This window comes from Canis lupus, chromosome 15, assembly GCF_011100685.1.
Source record: "Canis lupus familiaris isolate Mischka breed German Shepherd chromosome 15, alternate assembly UU_Cfam_GSD_1.0, whole genome shotgun sequence".
Taxonomy (NCBI): Eukaryota; Metazoa; Chordata; class Mammalia; order Carnivora; family Canidae; genus Canis; species Canis lupus.
The window spans coordinates 8718181-8737669 of record NC_049236.1 but is presented as its reverse complement, the minus strand read 5'-3'; the positions used below and the strand labels follow the sequence as shown (position 1 = coordinate 8737669).

The 19489-nt window shown below is 42.2% G+C and overlaps 1 protein-coding gene across 2 annotated transcripts in view; it reads left to right on the top strand.

Moving 5' to 3' along the window:
* Positions 1 to 13737: 13737 nt before the first annotated feature.
* ZYG11B (zyg-11 family member B, cell cycle regulator) overlaps positions 13738 to 19489 on the top strand; it is an 86992-nt gene continuing 81240 nt past the window's right edge. The window contains exon 1 of one of the 2 annotated variants that reach the window (XM_038557996.1): positions 13738 to 13872. In XM_038557996.1, the coding sequence (XP_038413924.1) occupies positions 13870 to 13872 (3 nt within the window). In that variant the 5' untranslated portion in view covers positions 13738 to 13869. Of the gene's footprint in view, positions 13873 to 14154; positions 14364 to 19489 lie in introns of those variants that run through there. The other variant, XM_038557995.1, reaches the window with a different exon arrangement.

Here is a 19489-nt window from a genome sequence, read left to right as displayed (position 1 = left end):
GAGGGTTGTAACCAAATGTCACATAATGTTAAAGTTGAGTTACAGACTCCTTACCTTTGCACACAAGCCCTGCTTTAATCTGCCCCTGCCTGCCTCTCCAGCTTTGTCTCTTCCCTTACCATATATACGCTCTTTGTGCCTCATCCAAAACTATTTGTAGAGCCTAAACACGTCATTGTGGTTTAAACCTCCAGTGCCTTTACACACGTGGTTCCCTTTCTTCCCTTCTTAATTTAGGTAATTCGTATTTGCCTTTCAAAGCCCAGGTCAACTGGGCTGGATGCCTCCTCTGTGCTCTGGTAGACACTATGCCTCTTTTATGAGTGCTGATAGTATCTTGCTGTTGTCTATCTCTGTAAGAGTTAAGCACCAGGGACTGAGTCTTACTCATTTTGTGTCCTCAGTGCCCAGCATATGGCATGACACAAAGGAGACATTATTTATTGGGCACATAAGCCAGTGAAAAGAATGTATAGTGAAAGAATTATCATTAGTCAGGGAATTTGCCATTCACAGAATTCCAGGTTTAGAAAGGGCCTTGCAAAGCCTCATTTAATATTTATTGAAGAATAAATTATTTACATGCATGCATATGACCTCCTAGGAAAGAGCTAGGGCACTGAATAGATGACAGGCGAGGATGCCTAGGGAAGTGGATTTCACACACATATGCCCCACCCCTCCGCCCAGTCCATGGCATTTGTGTGATTTGGAGGACATGGGCAGGTGACCTGTTACAGGTCACTGGAGACAAGGCCTCAGTAGTCTGATTGGAGTGATTGTTCCAAACTGCCACTTCTTTTCCCCACCACCCTGAGAGAGAGAGTGGCAGAAAGGTTAAAGATGACAAAATGTGCACACCAAGTATGAGACCTTGACCAGTTACCAGGCCTGGGAATCAAGTTAATTCTATACCATCTCTCTAAACTTTAGTTTCCTGGGACACCTGGGTGGCTCAGTCAGTTAAGCGACTGCCTGCTGCTCAGGTCATGATCTTGGGGTCCCAGGATCGAAGCCCTGCTGTCGCCTTCAGCTCAGCAGGGAGTCTGCTTCTCCCTCTGTCCCTCCCCCTGCTCATTTTCTCTCTCTCTCCCTCTCTCAAAAAAATAAATGAAATATTAAAAAAAAATAAACTTCAGTTTCCTCATCTGTAAAATAAGGATAATAATATCTAGCTTTCAGGATTGTCAGGAGGCTATTATAATAATAGTTAATACTTACATGACACTCATATCTTGCAAGTCCTGTTCTAAGATCTCTCTCTCTCTCTCTCTCTCTCTATATATATATATATATATATTTATTTATTTATTTATATAAAGTTATATATATAGAGAGAGTTATATATATAGAGAGAGTTATATAGATATATATATAGATATATATGTATATATATATATATAGAGAGAGAGAGAGAGAAAGAAACTCAATCCTCACTAGAACTCTATCAGGTAAGTACAATCAAATCTGATAGATAAAGAAACAGAGACAGAAGTGTCACATAACTTTTCCAAGATCATGCAGCTAGTAATTATGGAGCTATGAGTGAAACCCAGGCAGACTGACTTGCTCCAGAGTTTATGCTCTTATCAAGCTCTATGTTGCCTCTTTAATAAGATAATTATGTGAGAGTGAAAGTGTCTGGTTCCTAGTAGTGCATGATAAATACTGACAATAAAAAAGTAATCTATTATCTGTAGTTGATGAGGTTGCCCCAAATAGATGAATATTAATCAATTTTTAATTTTATTCGTTAAAAAATATTTTATTTATTTATTCATGAGAGACACAGAGAGAGAGGCAGAGACATAAGCAGAAGCAGGCTCCCTACGGGGAGCCCCATGTGAGACTCGATCCTAGGACTTTGGGATCACGACCTGAGCCAAAGGCAGACACTCAACCACTGAGCCACCCAGGTGTCCCAATATTATTCATTTTTAAAATGTCATATATTTCGATTATTACATACTCCTGCCACTGGAAGAAGATTTTGTGTCTGACTAGTCTGGGCTATTTTGAGATGCTCTAAAGGTAAACTGGCTTTACCTTCTCCAGAGGAACCAGAACAAGTCCTTAGCACTTGAGCCAGAGGGCATTTGAGGGACATGAGGATCCCATGAAATTAATTCCTCCATTCATGCCATGTTTTGGGTCCTGAAAACAGATGTAAATTGAATCCAGTCAATACTCTCAAGGAGCTCAGAGCCCAGTTGAGGATACAAGCAAAGGAGACAACTCTGATAGTACTGCTATAGAGGGAAACTCGTAAGGGATATCTAATTTAATTATGGAGGGATGGATCAGGAAAAGATTTCCAGGGGATCCCTGGGTGGCGCAGCGGTTTAGCGCCTGCCTTTGGCCTGGGGCGCGATCCTGGAGACCTGGGATTGAATCTCACATCGGGCTCCCGGTGCATGGAGCCTGCTTCTCCCTCTGCCTGTGTCTCTGCCTCTCTCTCTCTCTCTCTCTCTCTCTCTCTGTGACTATCATAAATAAATAAAAATTTTTTTAAAAAAAGGAAAAGATTTCCAGAAAGAGAAGCTTAGTATCAAAGAGTATGTGGAAGACATTTTTAAAAAAATATTTTATTTATTTATTCATGAGAGACACGCAGAGAGAGGCAGAGACACAGGCAGAGAGGGAGAAGCAGGCTCCATGTAGGAGCTTGACTTGGGACTCGATCCCAGGACCCCAGGATCAAGTCCTGAGCCAAAGGCAGATGCTCAACCACTGAGGCACCCAGGCATCCCAGTGGAAGGCATATTTGAAGAAAACAGGATAGGGTTTTTTGGCAGAGGGAATGCTATGAGCAAATGCACAGGGGCTTGAAAAAAATAACATTATATATATTCCAAGGACTATGAGTAGTTTAATATGGCTACAGCAGAGCTAGGAGACACAGAATGGAAGTGTTGTTGCTCAAGGTATTGCCAGAGGCCAGGTAAGAAAGTGCCTCAGTTGTCAAATGAAGAAGTTTGGCCCTTACTGTGTAGGAGATATAGAGCCATTAAAAAGCTCCTAACAGGAGTGTAATATAGTTAAAAAAAAATAACTTGGTAGCAGAAGGGGGTCAAATTAGAGATTTAAGACTGAAGACAGCTTTTAAGCTCATGAAAAGATGCTTGACTGCATTAATCATTAGGGAAATGTGAATTCAAATCACAAGTTACTATTTCACATCTACTAGGATGTCTATAATAAACAAGCTGGACAATAACAAGTATGGGAAAGAATGTGGAGGAATTGAAAAAAAAAAAGAATGTGGAGAAATTGTAACTCTTAAACATTGCTGGTGGGAATGTAAAATGATGCAGCTGCTTTGGAAAACAGATTGGCAGTTGATCAAAGTTACACATAGAGATACCATATGACCTAGCAATTCTACCTCTAGGTATACCCCCAAAGGAAATGAAGACATACATAAAACCTTTCACATGCATGTTCATAACATCATTATTCATAATAGCCCCCAAAATGAAAATAACTCAAGTGTCCATCAGCTAACAAATGGATAAGCAAATTATGCCTCATCCTTATCATGGAATATTATTCAGCCACGAAAGGAATGAGGTCCTGATACATGCTCCAACATAGATGAGTCTTGAAAATATAATGTTGGGGATCCCTGGGTGAATCAGCGGTTTAGTGCCTGCCATTGGCTCGGGGCGTGATCCTGAAGTCCTGGGATCAGGTCCTGCATCCGGCTCCCTGCATGGAGCCCGCTTCTCCCTCTGCCTGTGTCTCTGCCTCTCTCTCTCTCTCTCTCTCTCTGTCTCTCATGAATAAATAAATAAATAAAATTAAAAAAAAAAAGAAAATATAATGTTAAATGGAATAAGCTAGATACAGAGGGCTACATATTATATGGTACCATTTATATGAAATCCCCAGAACAGCCAAAACCATAGAGATAGAACAGAGATTAGTGGTTTTCAGGGCCTAGGGGAAGGAAGGAATGGGGAATGACTGCCGTTGGGTATGGATCTCTGCAATTAGTGGTGATGGTTGCATAATTTTGTGATTTTACTTAAAAACCACTGAACTGTACATTTATTTATTTATTTACTTATTTATTTAATAATCTCTATACTCAACATGGGGCTCAAAGCCATGACCCTGAGATCAAGAGTTGCAGGCTCTTCCAACTGAGCCAGCCAAGTGCCCTTGAGTTGTACATTTTAAAGGATGAGTTTCATATATATATAAAGATGGGTGGAAGAGTGACCACTGAGGTTACTGCAACCCCACACCCCTGGAGGTTCATGAAGACTTTCCAGGGGGTGCAGAGCATGAACAATTTCTACATCCCCAACTTTTATATGTGCACTGTTTCCTAAAATTAATCTGCCCAATAATCTGCCTTTTATTTCTTCTCTTTGACAATAATGTTTCTTTCACCTTTAAAGGAAAGATATACATCTCACCTATCCTGAATATTACTGCAAGAATATTGCCCTGGGAACAAAAATGCCTGGAGTGCCAACTTATGATCCCCTATGAGATAAAATTGGTGGGATTTGGATGATTTCTTGGCTGTAAGGGGTGAGGGAAAGGAAGGTGTCAAAGATGACTCCTGGGTGACCCTTAAAAACTCTGGGCATCTGTTTCTGAGCTGGGAGCACCAGAAGGGGGAGAACATGTTTGGGGGAGAGATAAGATAAATTTTGGATCTCATTTCTCAGAGTCCTGTGGCCTATATTAAATATCAGCTACTCTCCGTCCACCTTGGAAGCATAGGCACATATAGAAATCAAGATTCTAGCTAGACCAGAATGTTTGAACTGACAGACACCTTGAACCTTACGCATCCTGACCACTCATCCCCTTAGGGCATTTTACAGATGATCAAATTGCTGCCAAGAGAGAAGAAAGATTTGCCCAAGGCCTCAGCATCTCAGGGTTCCAAGGGGTCTTTTTTTTTTTTAATTTTAAATTAAATTTTCCAACATACAGTATAACACCCAGTGCTCATCCCATCGGTTGCCCTCCTTATTGCCCGTCACCCAGTCACCCCAACCCCTGCCTACCTCCCCTTCCACAACCCTTTGTTTCCCAGAGTTAAAAGTGTCTCATAGTTTGTCTCCCTCTCTAATTAAAAAAAAAAAAAAACTTTTTAAATTTTATTTATTTATTTGATAGAGAGGGAGAGAGTGAATGAGAGAGAGAGAGAGAGAGAGAGAGAGAATCTGAAGCAGTCTCCACACTAAGCACAGAGCCCACAACTTCAAGATCATGACCTGAGCCAAAACCAAGAGTTGACACTTAACCGACACAGCCATCCAGGTGCCCCATCCAAATGGTTTTAAAGGTATTAAATCCCGCCTCCCCAATGTCACAGCCAGAGGTTAGCATTCAACCCAACTCTTGGCACAGTGCTCCTCAGTCTCATTCTGAGGTAGCACACTTGTCTCTCAGCAGCAGGCAAGAGAGGTATAAAACCCTTCTGTTTCCTGCTCAAATCATCCTCATTTGGCTTCTGGCGTCTGACAGAAGACAGTTGAAAGGAAAAATAGAGTAAGAGTGGCACTCTCCAGCAGCCCCGGTGGCGCAGCGGTTTGGCGCCGCCTGCAGCCCGGGGTTTGATCCTGGGGACTCTGGATCGAGTCCCACGTCAGGCTCCCTGCGTGGAGCCTGCTTCTCCCTCTGCCTGTGTCTCTGGCCCCTCCCGCCCGTGTCTCTATAAATGGATAAATAAAATCTTAAAAAAAAAGAGTGGCTCTCTCAGTGTCTTCCTGGACCAGCATCATCAGCATCTCCTGGGAATGTGCTAGAAATGCAAAATCTTGAGCCTCAACCCAGGCATTTTGGATCAAAAACTCTGGGGGAGCATCCTAGCAAACTGCTTTAACAAGTGCTCTAGATGATTATGATAGACACTAAAGTTCAAGAAACATTATAGTAACAAATTAATTCCTCATTAGAAAGACCTTCAGGGAGGATCCCTGGATGGCTCAGCAGTTTAGTGTCTGCCTTCAGCCCAGGGTGTGGTCCTGGAGCCCAGGGATCTGAGTCCCACGTAGGGCTCCCCGCATGGAGCCTGCTTCTCTGCTTCTCCCTATGCCTCTCTCTCTCTCTCTGTCTCTCATGAATAAATAAATAAAATCTTAAAAAAAAAAAAAAAAAAGACCCTCGGTTCCCATTTTTATCCCTTTTTATCCTCAGGAGAAATTCTAGTCCTCTCCAAGGCTGTGAGGCGGTGGAATGAGCTCTGGGCTCAGATTTAGCTCTTTCATGGCTGACTTGTGGGGTTTCCTATCTCTGAGCCTGTGTTTTCCCATCTATCAAATGAGATAGTAACCCCTTCTATCAGCTCCAGGGTATTGTTATGAGGATTAAATGTGAGGCCGGCTGATAAACTGCTTTTTAAAAAAACTGTCTGCTCTGACTTTGCGAGGAGGATTGCTAGAGTTCGTATCTGGATTGCAACTTTGAGCTCTGAAAACATCCCTTTGATGGTGCTTAGCTCTACACAGAGAGTAGCCAGCCACCAACCAGGGTGGACTTTTCCTAATAGATGATGCTTATTGGGAACTTCTGCCCCGAATCTTGGGTTCTGAGTGGTTGGAATGTACCTCATACTCAGGAGTAGCCAGTTGAAATTTCCATCATACTCAGTGTTTGTTTTCCCCTTTATTAAATTTTTTAAAAGGATTTTATTTATTTATTCATTAAGAGACACAGAAAGAGAGGCAGAGACACAGACAGAGGGAGAAGCAGGCTCCCTGCAGGGAGCCTGATGTGAGACTGGATCCCAGGACCCTGGGATCATGACCTAAACCAAAGGCAGACACTCAACCACTGAGCCACCCAGGTACCCCATCCCCTTTATTAAATTGTTTTTTTAAAAATATATTTTCAATTTTTTTTATTGGAGTTCAATTTGCCAACATATAGCATAACACCCAGTGCTCATCCCATCAAGTGCCCCCCTCAGTGCCCGTCATCCATTTACCCCCACCCCCCGCCCTCCTCCCCTTCCACCATCCCCAGTTCGTTTCCCAGAGTTAGGAGTCTTCCATGTTCTGTCTCCCTTTCTGATATTTCCTACCCATTTCTTCTCCCTTCCCTTCTATTCCCTTTCACTATTATTTATATTCCCCAAATGAATGAGACCATATAATGTTTGTCCTTCTCCGATTGTCAAGTCCATTTTTAAACTAATCATGGAACTCCTGTTTATCCATCCCCAACATCCTGTCAATTGGCCCCTTTTTTTCACATCCCTTTGCCTCTGGCTCTAATTTCTAAAGCAAAATGGAATAAATTGATATTCTCTTTATAATAATAATAACAGCTATCATTCAAGAACATGAAGAAATCTTCCCTATTTGGTAAACAGTTGACTTTCTGGATAAATAAATAGATACTCACAAGCCTTGATTGTACTTAGATTAAGACAAAAGGCCACAAACTCAAAGCAGGAATTTTGAAGGGTACAAGTGTTTTTGAGAGGGCAAAACACTGAATTAACCATTAACTTCTGTTTACACAGAGAAAAAAATAGCACACAACTATATACCATTTGTCTTTTAATTTAAGTTAAAGCTATACTTAATCTTTCCTCATAAAGTTGAGTTTCTATGTTTATCAAAAGGAGCAGAGCTTCCCAATAATATCAAAAGGTTTATTTTAATAGTTTCAAGGAATCTCTATTTGTGACCTTGAGATGATGAGTTGACATCAGAAACTATATTAGTTAGAATGTTTGTTGTAGAAAATGATATTTATTCACTTAAAGTTATAAACTATTTGCCAAAGAAGGCCAATTTACCAAACTCAAGATAATCATCAAACTGATGGTAAGTAACTACTGATCTAGTTCTCATTAACTCAACAAGAATAAAAGACTGTAGGAATTTTTTTTTTAATTAGGAACATCAGTTAAAGTCATTCCTCATTGTAAAAAATGATTTTACTTGTAAAATAAATAAGTGCCTCCAAATGATTATCTCAAATCTTATTTACTTTTATAATAGATAATACAGCCTCATGGTTAAAAAATCAAAAGACACAGGGGGTACCTGGCTGGGTCAGTTGGAAGAGTGTTGCTACTCTTGATTTCAGGATTGTGAGTTCAAGCCCCATGTTGGATCTATAGATTATTTAAATAAATAATAAAAAATTTTTAAAAAGCCTAAAAAAATCAAAAGTCACAAAATTTTATATTATGAATAGGCTTCTTCCTCCTACCTGTCTCTTGCCATCCAGTTGTCCTTTCCAGCAGCAATAGGACAATTGATAGTATCAGTTTCTTTTAAATTCTTCCAGGGATATTCTCTGTGTATATAAGTAATGATGTATATGTCTTACTACCATCACTTCTTACAGGAATGATAGTATGCAATATACATTAAGACTACTCTTTCACTTAGCTATAGAGCTTGAAAGCAATTTTATATCATTACATAAAGAACTTGTTCTTTGTGGTAGCAGAGTATGTGCTGTAGGAATACATTGTTATTTAACAGTTTATCAATAAACAATTAAGTTTTTTTTCAGTCTTTTGTTATAAACAGAGCTTGTTAGAAGTGGAATTTTTGAGTCAAAGGGAATGGCCATTTAAAAATTTGATAGGGGCACCTGGGTGGCTCAGTCAGTTGAGCATCAGACTCTTGGTTTTTGGCTCAGACCTGTACCTCAGGGTCCTGGGATAGAGCACCTGGTAGGGCTCAGCAGGGACTCTGCTTGAAGTCTGCCTCTCCACCCACTCCATCACATGCTCTCTTGCTCTTTCTCAAATAAATAAATCTTAAACAAATAAAAAATAAAGTTTGATAAATACCTCCCTCAAATTGTCTTCCATAGAAGTTGTTCCAATTTACACTCCCACAAACAAAATAGAAGAGTATGTATCAAGCTGCCCTTGCCACTACCGTCTTATCAGTTTTGTATATCTTTGCCAATCTGATAGATGAAAAACAGCATTTCAAACAAATTCTAATTTGCATTTCTCAAAAAATTTGCATTTATTTTATTGCAAGTAAGAGTGAACATTTAAGAGCCCTTTCTATTTCTTTTTCTATGAACTACCAGTTTATATTTGTTGCATATTTTACCCCTTGGATTTTTTAAAAATTTTGTTTAATTTCCTATGATACGAAATGCAAACATGTTTATAATCATCTTTCTTTTCTTAAGGTGGCTTTTGCCTTATAAACACTTTTTATTTCTACATAGTTAAATTTGCCAATCTTTTATAGCAACCACTTTTTAAAAAATATATATTTTATTTTATATTTTTAAAGATTTTTTTTTTAAAGATTTTTTATTTATTTATTCATGATAGTCACAGAGAGAGAGAGAAAGGCAGAGACACAGGCAGAGGGAGAAGCAGGCTCCATGCACCGGGAGCCCGACGTGGGACTCGATCCCGGGTCTCCAGGATCGCGCCCTGGGCCAAAGGCAGGCGCCAAACCGCTGCGCCACCCAGGGATCCCCTATTTTTAAAGATTTTTAAAATTTATTCATGAGACACAGAGAGAGAGAGGCAGACACAGGCAGACGGAGAAGCAGGCTCCATGCAGGAAGCCCAATGTGGCACTCGATCCCAGGTCTCCAAGATCACGCCCTGAGCTGAAGGCAGACTCTCAAACACTGAGCCACCCAGGCACCCTTTTAATATATATTTTAAAAGACCTTCCTCACTTTGAGATTATAAAAATTTCTCCCATGGCTCCATTAAGTATTTTTCAGTTTATTTATTTATTTTTTTACATTTAAATCTTTGAAGTATTTGAAATTTATCTTGGTAAATACTGTGAGGTATAGATCCAAGTTAATTTTTTTCTAAATGGCTATGCAGTTATTCTAACACCAAAAATGCTACTACCTTTTTTTTTTTAACTGACCTAAAATTTTACTGTTATCATACTAAATTCCTATGAATATTTGAACATATTTTTGGACTTTCTATTTTATGTCATTGATTACAGATCAGCTATGGCTCCATTCTTTCTTGGTGGCAGAACCCTAATTTTTTAAAAAAGATTTTATTTATTTATTCATGAGAGACACAGAGACAGGCAGAGACAGGCATAGGGAGAAGCAGGCCCCATGCAGGGAGCCCGATGTGGAACTCGATCCCAGGACTGTAGGATCATGCCCTGAGCCAAAGGCAGATGCTCAACCGTTGAGCCACCCAGGTGTCCCAGAACCCTAATTTTTTTAATGGTGATTTTCCTCCACTACCACCGGCTCTCCAGGTAAGGTGACTCCTAGATCAGACATAGAGATTAAATCATGACTGGTCAAAGCTAATATTAGTAGTCTTATTCCCTTTGCTATTTCTTGGCTTACTTATGGCCTACAGGACTTGAGGGGAAGTCTATTGGGTGGCTACTATGTATATTAGAAATCTACTAGACTTATAAGGGTAGATGTGTGGTTGGTTGTTGGATATCTAAGTCTGAAATTCAGAACAGAGGTCTGGCTGGAATGGATGTGTAATTTTGGGGATTAACCCTACATAGATCATATTTAAAGTAATATGATGGGATAAAATAATCAAGGAGTGAGGGCAGCCCAGGTGGCTCAGCGGTTTAGCGCCGCCTTCAGCCCAGGACCTGATCCTGGAGACCTGGGATCAAGTCCCACATCGGGCTCCCTGCATGGAGTCTGCTTCTCCCTCTGCCTGTGTCTCTGTCTTTCTGTCTCTGTCTCTGTCTCTCTCTCTGTCTCTCTCTCTCTCTCTGTGTGTCTATGAATAAATAAATAAAATCTTTAAAAAAAATAATCAAGGAGTGAGTATAAATGAAAAGATAAAATATCAAAGTATTGACTGAGGCAGTGTTTAGGAGGTCAGAGAAATGTGGAGAAGCCAGGAACAGCCAGTGAGATAGAAGATCCAGGGCAGTGGAATGCCATGATAGCCAAGGAGGAAGAAAACTGTTTCTAGTGCTCATGGTAGGTCAAGTAAGAGTGAAAATTGATGTTAAAAATTATGTCACTGGTGGCCTTGATAAGAACGTTTCAGTGGAGTGGTAGAGGATGGGCCCATAGAATATGGGAGAAAGGAAATCAAGACATTGAGCAGCACAGCACAGGCTACCTTTATGAGATTTTGGCGGAAAGAAGGGCAGAGAAATGAAGCAGGCTGGAGAATCAGAACTGGGTCAAGAGAGGTGTTTTTGTTTTTATTTTTTTGATATGTTAGAAATAAGTCTGTGTTGGTATGTCAATAGGAAAGAAAAACAAAATTATGATGTAGAAGATAGGATGAATTCCTGGATAGATGTCTTTAAAGAAATGAAACCATGTGGGACTCAGCATTATGCTACTGAATGTATGATCTGTGGACTAGAGAAGGTCTGTGGACAGCTTGTTACCAATTCACAGTAGAAACAGAATAAATATTTATAAGGTTTTAGAGCAATTTAACAGAAAAATTTTGTCTATGGAATTTAATAACAAAAAGTCTGACATAGAGTTATCAAATTCATAGATACAGAAAGTAGAATGGTGGCTGTCAGGGGCTGGATGAGGAGAGAATAAGGGGTTATTGTTTAATGGGTACAGAGTTTCAGTTTTGCAAGATGAAAATAGTTCTGGAGCTGGATGGTGTTTGATGGTGGCTTAACAATGTGAATGCACTTAATTAATGCCATTGAACTGTACAGTTAAAAATAGTGAATATGGGGATCCCTGGGTGGTGCAGCGGTTTGGCGCCTGCCTTTGGCCCAGGGCGCGATCCTGGAGACCTGGGGTCGAATCCCACATCAGGCTTCCGGTGCATGGAGCCTGCTTCTCCCTCTGCCTGTGTCTCTGCCTCTCTCTCTCTCTCTCTCTCTCTGTGACTATCATAAATAAATAAAAATTAAAAAAAAAATAAAAGAAAAGAAAATAAAAATGGTGAATATGGTAAAAAAAAATCTGGGCTTGCATTCTGTATGTCTCTTTTTATTTTTAATTTTATTTTTATTTATTTTTTAAAGATTTTTATTTATTTATTCATGAGAACATAGAGGGATAGGCAGAGACTCAGGCAGAGGTGTGGAGACCGAGAAAAATCAAGGCCATTCCACCTCAAGTTTAGCATTAGCACAAGTACAGCCATCTTAGGCCCCTGTGAATAAGAGCTGAACTTTATAGGAAAAACTGCAGAATGTCCTCAATGTCCTCGGCAGGGAATCCCATATCAGAAAGACAACGGAGCCCACACCCGTGGTAGAAAGTCCCATATTAGAATGAGAACAGAGCTCAGTGCCCTTGAAAGCCCCATATCAGAATGTAAATAGAACTTGAGAAATTCCTCCATCCCTTCTGAAAATCCCCTAGACCAGCCTATAAAAAACCCAGCTGTAACCCACTTTGGGGGTCCAAGTCCCTGCTCCGCTGTGTTGGGTATACTTGGACCCAAGCTCGAGCTTGCTAATAAACCCTCGTGCGCCTTGCATCGGTGTCGGCTCCTTGGTAGTTTCTCGGATTCGCAATCTTGGGCACAACAGAGGGAGAAGCAGGCTCCACGCAGGGAGCCGGACGTGGGACTCGTCCAGAGTCTCCAGGATCCCGCCCTGGGCCGAAGGCGGCGCTAAACCGCTGAACCACCAGGGCTGCCCTGTAGGTCTCTTTTTATTTTTATTTTTTTTTAATTTTTATTTATTTATTTTTTATTTTATGATAGTCACAGAGAGAGAGAGAGGCAGAGACATAGGCAGAGGGAGAAGCAGGCTCCATGCACCAGGAGCCCGATGTGGGATTCGATCCCGGGTCTCCAGGATCGTGCCCTGGGCCAAAGGCAGGCACCAAACCGCTGCGCCACCCAGGGATCCCTTTTTAAATTTAAGTTGCTTTAGTCATTAATTTTTATTGCATTTTATAAAAATGAGGTTTGAGATCAGAGAAAAAAAGTCTTTTAGTACAGGTAGTTTGAGAAGAACTAAGAGTTTGACCTCAATTAAAAGCGAAATGGCTCATGCCTACTAAGGAAAGGAAGGCAGAACCCAGGAGTAGAACTACAGGCAGAGCAGGAGAGGTAGGCTGGAAGTCCTGGTGGCTGGTGGGGAACTTGTGGATGTTCTCTCTTTGTTGTGGGGGGCTTCGTTTCCTCAGTGAATTAGTAACAAAATTACCAGTTAAGTGAGGATGAGGGAGGAAGGTTTGAAAAGAGGTACGAGATCGTCATCTAGTAGGGTGGGACGGTGTGTAAAACTGGAGAAATGTAGCTAAGCATCGGAGGACTATTTGAGGATAACAGATTATCAGATTTAAAGAGAGCCGAGTCAGTATGATTCTGGATTTCCCCCCCACCGTCCTTGGGTTTTGCTGCACGTTTAGGCTTAGTTTCATCAGGTGAGCACAAGGGAAGGAGAGCAGGATTGGAGGAAGAAAGGCTAATACCTAGGAATTATTTTCCTGATGGACGATTATTTTCCTGGTGGAATGTTTTTTTAGAGATATTATTTATATACTCTCGAGAGACACAGACCGGCAGAAGCGGGCTCCCGACGCGGGACTCGATCCCGGGTCTCCAGGACCACGCCCTGGGCTGCAGGCGGCGCTAACCCGCTGCGCCACCCGGGCCGCCCTGGACGACCGTCTACACTCAAGGACCTTCAAGGACGGAAGTGAGAGCTTTAGAACCGCGAGGAGTAGTGAAACGGTAGTAGGATCAGTGGATTCTGAGTCTTGGAGGAGTCGAGGAAGGTTTGGATTGGGGTCTCAGAGAAGAAAGCTAGAAATGAAGGGGGCTGTGATGGGAGGGGTGAATGACTAAAACTGAGGTTACGCAGGGGCCGCAACCGTAGGTAACGAGGGCCGGGCTGAGAGCAGGGCACCGAGGCTGAGGACGGGTGATCCCCAGTGGCGAGGAACCTGAAGTGCGAAGGCGCTTCCAGAATTATCTGGGAACGGAAATCTCCAAAAATCCTGACAATGGTAACGAAAGACAATGAACCGGAAACGCAAGGGGCTATAGGTTACTTAAACGAGTGACTGCTCCAATCTCCTGCTATGACGTAACGTCTAAGGCCATAATTTTTAGAGGGAAGCTAGGATTTGAGGGGCTGTGGCTCCTTTAAGGGCCTGGCAACGGGCAGAACCCAGAGGTCAGGCGCGCGGTCGGGACTCCGCGGAGTCTGCGCAGTGCGGGCGGAGGCGGGGCCAAGCGCCGGCCGGCCAGTGGGGGCGGGGCCTCGCGGGGGCGGAGTCTGCGCTCGGGCTCGGGCTGCGGCTGCGGCTGCTGCACTTCCAGCTTCTGAGGGAAGGAGGCCGAGGCCTGGGCCGAGCCCGGAGCCGCCGCCGCCGCCGCCGCCCGGAGCCTCCTGGAGCCCCCGCGCCGGCTCAGCCTGGGGGCGGGCTCGGGTCCGGCCCGCCGCCGCGCCCAGGACGGAGGCTGCGTGCCCGAGGACCAGGCCGGCGCAGCCATGGTGAGGGAGCGCGGCCTGCCGAGCCGGAGCCGCCGCCGCCGCCGCCGCCGCCGCCGCCGCGCCCGCCCCCGCCCCCGCCCCACGGCCTGCGGCCTGCGCGTCGCTGCCCGGGGGCCGCCTCGGCCGGCGCTTACCTCAGCCCTGCCCCGCCGGCGCCCCGCTCGTCCTCCCGCGCTCCGGGCCTGCCGGGGTGCGTGCGCGCCCCCGCCCAGCGCTCCCCGGTGACAGCCGCGTTCGCGTCCCCTTGCCGCCCCTCCTCGTCCTTTAACCTGACCTTCCGTTTCTCCTCTACCGTCTTGCCTCTTCGCCTGTTTTGGGCTCTGCCCCTGCGGTCCTCCCTCCCTCCCGCCTTCGCTGCTGCTCCTTGCCTGGCTCCCGTCCCTCGGGGTTCGCCCCGCGGCCTCCCGCGGCTCCGGGTCCGGGCTGGGAGCAGCTCGAGCGCGGCTGCCTCCCAGGAGCAGAGCAACTCGAGGCGGGCACGTAGACAGTCGTAGGCTTTCTTGTTCCTCTGCGGTTTTGTCGAGGGGCAGGGGCAGCGGCACCGGCACCGGCACCGGGAGGGCCTGGACGCTTACCGCCCAGGGTCGTGGCGATCCTGGGCTACGGTGCTGAGGAGCGAGGCGGGGTGGCGGCCGCGTCCGTCCCGTGACCTTTTGAGATAGCTGCTAGCCTTTGAAGAATAATCAAACATGTTTTGAAGTGTATTTTTATTTTGAGCGTGTTTTAATGTAGAGGTACAGGTCGGGAAATCCAAAAATGTTTATTTTCAGGCTTAATTATTACTCAGAGCAAACGGTTTGTATTTGTTGGGAGGCCGACCAGGGAGGGCATCTGAAGACTGAAAAGCAGGCTGGCGGCCCGATTGTGACAGTGTCTGCGATACCTTCCGACACCTGGTTTGTCTTGCTCTCTCTGCCTTTAGTTGACAGACACTTCGAATATTTGCAAATGTTTTCCTCCCAGTTTCAGAGTAAGTGGAGGCTTCAGTTGGTTTTTTGTGGAGTTGGGCTGCACATGATTTGCTGTACATTTGATGAATACATCGCTCTGTCATAGACAGCAATCTAAATTTTGCTCTCTGGGAGCAGTACGATTATTCTAATCAAAACCAAGCCCTGGTAATTGTGTTCTAGGAGGTTAGTCAATTTTTGTTTTTACCTCATTAATTTTTAGGAAAGTGGTTTATTATAAAATCATTTAATCTGTGAGCTTTCCCTAACTGACTGCGTTCTTAGGTTCTTCTGTGCCTGTCTCCCCAACAGCCCTTCACTAACAATCCAGCACACTGTCCCTGTGGTAACCTGCTTCTCCCTCTGAAATGTGGGTTTTCCCAGGCAGCTCTTGTGCCTGCTTATTCCTGATATACCCAGTGCCAGGCCATACACGTGCTTGAATGATTCGTGATCTATTTTCCTATCTGACAAGTATGGTCTTAAACTGAAATTTGGGACAACTAGGGGACTACATAGAAAGACTGAATTGGAGAATTTTATTTTTGGTGCAAAAAATAAGTTTAGTAAGATGTGATAATCTCTTTAGAATAAAGTAAATTGTCCTGCCTCAGTTACCAAATTTCTAGGTTTTTGGAAGCATTGGCCTTTCCACTGAGAATGAATGTATGAGTACTGAGGGAGAAGATTTAAACTGTTTTTGAGTATTTAGGATCCAAAAGTGTCATTTGAGCTGGGCCTGAAATAAAAATATGATTTGTATAGATCATTCTGGGAAGGCAAAGAATGCTTTGTTGTGAATGTGAGTAGAAAGTAATTAGGATGTATTATAGGTAGCAGATTACCTTTACTTAGCATGGAGAGATGAGGAAATGAGGATGTATAGTAGAAAGTTTGACCAAAAAGATACATTAGGCATGACTATAATTTCAACTTTGCCTGCAACTAACTTGAATTTCTTTACTTGTTAAAACATATACATGCAGAATAAGAGTATAAGTCTGGGAGAAGTGAAGAGAATGCATAATATTAGCTTATTATGAACTGAGAATTACCGGTAGAGGCTACTCTTTTTTATTTCCTTGTGTAATATATGTAATAAGTGCTAAGTAAATAGAGTTAAACATTATTATAAAGCTTTGTATTTTATATTTTTCAAAATTTTCATTATTGTGTTTTGAGTAGGTAAGATAGGTAAGATATCTAAAACAAGGGTTCTCAGACTTTAACATAAATCAGAATCAGCTGGAGGGCTTGTACTACCACTTCCTGAGTTTGATTTATTAGGTTGGAATAGGGCCTGATAGTTTGCATTTCTAATGTTATGCTGATGTTCCTGTTCCGTAACCAACACTTTGAGGAACACAGGCTTAAGATGTAGTTCACACTTTTTATTCTTATTTATTAAAAATTGAAAAATTAAAAAAAATTAACAATCCCAGTATAACTTTCACCTCCCCCAAAACTACTAATATAGCCTACTGTTGACTAGAAACCTTACTAATAACATAGTCAATTAATACATATGTTGTATGTATTATAAACTGTACCCTTGTAAGATAGAAAAAAAATGTTACTAAGAAAATCATAAGGAAGAGCAAATACATTTACAGGACCATATTGTAAAAACTCTGTGTATAAGCGGACATAGTTCAGACCCGTGCTGTTTAAGGGTCAAAGGTATGAGAGTGGCAACTCTTTTAGGTAGTATGATTAGGCTAATATTTATTGAACAAGATTGTATATATATAGGCCCTGTTTTAAGTGCTTTATTTTCTGTCATTTAACCCTCATTGGAACCCAGTGAGAAAAATACTACCTCTGTGAAGGTAGAGACCATGTTTGTTTGGCTCACCATTGTATCTTTAATACTTCTGGGCACCTGGGTGGCTCAGTGGTTGAGCATCTGCTTTCGGCTCCGGTCATGATCCCGGAGTCCTGGGATCGGGTCCCACATTGTGCTCCTTGTGGGGAGCCTGCTTCTCCCTCTGCCTGTGTCTCTGCTTCTCTCTGTGTCTCTCATGAATAAATAAATAAAATCTTAAAAGAAAAACACATAGTGCCTGGTACATTATATGTGCTCAGTAAATATTTGCTAAGTGAATTAATGACTTTGGGGATGATCAGAAAGTCATGGAGGCATTGTTGAAAAAGGAACATTTGAATTGGGGGTTTTGACAAGCGGGGTTTAAGTTTGGCTAAGAGTTTGGGAAGGAAGGTTATTCTTGGCAAAGGGACCAGCTTAAGCATAAAAACTGGGACCAGAACAGGCATGATGTATTCTGGGAAATGGATAGCTCTAGTATTGAGGGGACGGGAGAAGAAGAGACTAGCTGAGCTTTGGCTAGGGTCAGATCATGGAGGACCTTAAGTCATGGGTTTAGGGGATCCCTGGGTGGCGCAGCGGTTTGGCGCCTGCCTTTGGCCCAGGGCGCGATCCTGGAGACCCGAGATCGAGTCCCACGTCAGGCTCCCGGTGCATGGAGCCTGCTTCTCCCTCTGCCTGTGTCTCTGCCTCTCTCTCTCTCTCTCTCTCTCTCTCTGTGTGTGTGTGTGTGTGTGTGACTATCATAAATAAATAAAAATTAAAAAAAAAAAGTCATAGGTTTAGGAGTTTTGGCCTCACTGTAAAGACTCAAAGTATCTTGGAAGGTTTTCTTGTCTGAAGGAATATAATAAGAGATTTTGAAGGTTATTACTCTAAATCAATATGAAACATGGTTTGGGGTGGGAAGAGCTTTACACTACTCCAGGTGAAAATAAGTGTGTGAACTTTCACCCTAGGCTTGTTATGGTGGTGATTTGTTTCTCAATTTTTAATTATTTATTTATTTATTATTTATTTTATTCATGAGAGATGCATGGTGATCTGCATCTCCACTGGTGGTGGTGATTTAAATGGAGGAAGGAGAATATAAGGAAAAAAAAATATGAAGTTAGAGTGGTGCTAAAGTACACCACTTTTTGGCTAAGTGAATCTTCCATAGAGGGATTATTACGGAGTTGTAGAAGAAGCACAGAATCACTAATAGCTTTTGCAGTTTTGCTCACTGAGCCTCAGTTTTCTTTTTATTTTTTTTTAAAGATATTTATTTATTTATTTATGAGAGACACAGAGAGAGGGCAGAGACACAGAGGGAGAAGCAGGCTCCATTCAGGGAGCCCGATGTGGACTCGATTCCGGATCCTGGGGTCATGCCCTGAGCGGAAAGCAGATGTACCTAACCGCTGAGCCATCCAGGCATTCCCTCAGTTTTCATATATGTTGCTATTAGGGATTTATGCGAATTCTAAAGAAAATTTACTATACAAAGTCTTTTATTTACAAACAGGTCTCCCAAAGGTCATATATTAGGTCATGTAAAAAGAATCAGCACTTCACAAACTTACTTGTTTTTTTAAAATAGATTTTCTCTGGTATAAGGAGTAATTTTAAGTAAAATATACTTTACTTTTAAATTACTTATGTAAAAAAAATAAATTACTTATGTAGTTCACTTAATAGTATATTGAACAAAATATAATAAAACAAATTTCAGCCTTTTTCTATTTAACGACACATTAATGTAAGATAAAGCATTATTTGTCATATTTTAAAATGAGTATATATTACCATGTAGATTGAATTTAACTATGTTTATGGCATTAAGATAGATAACTGACTTTAACAAATGTGAATTTCTCACATTTTTATACTTAAAACATCAAAAGGTTTTTTTTTAAATTATTCTGTTTTATTTCTGTATGACAAAAGGAGTAGTTTTAGGCTGCTACTTGTAGGCCTGTCTCCACAAATAAAATATTGGAAGAATAGACCGTTCATTTTCAATAAATGAAAGGTCAAATTGGGGACTCCTGGGTGGCTCAGCGGTTGAGCAGATGCCTTTGGCTCAGGGTGTGATCCTGGAGTCCCAGGATTGAGTCTCACAGCAGGTTCCTTGCATTGAGCCTGTTTTTCCCTCTGCCTATGTCCCTGCCTCTCTCTGGGTGTCTCATGAATAAATAAATAAAATCTCTCTTTTTTTTTTAAAGTCAAATTGGATGTAACTATCACTGCATTTCTTAGTTTTGTTTTTTTTTTATTTCATTTTTAAGTCTTTTTTTTGTTTTGTTTTGTTTTTTTTTTTTTTTTAAATTTATGATAGTCACACAGGCAGAGGGAGAAGCAGGCTCCAT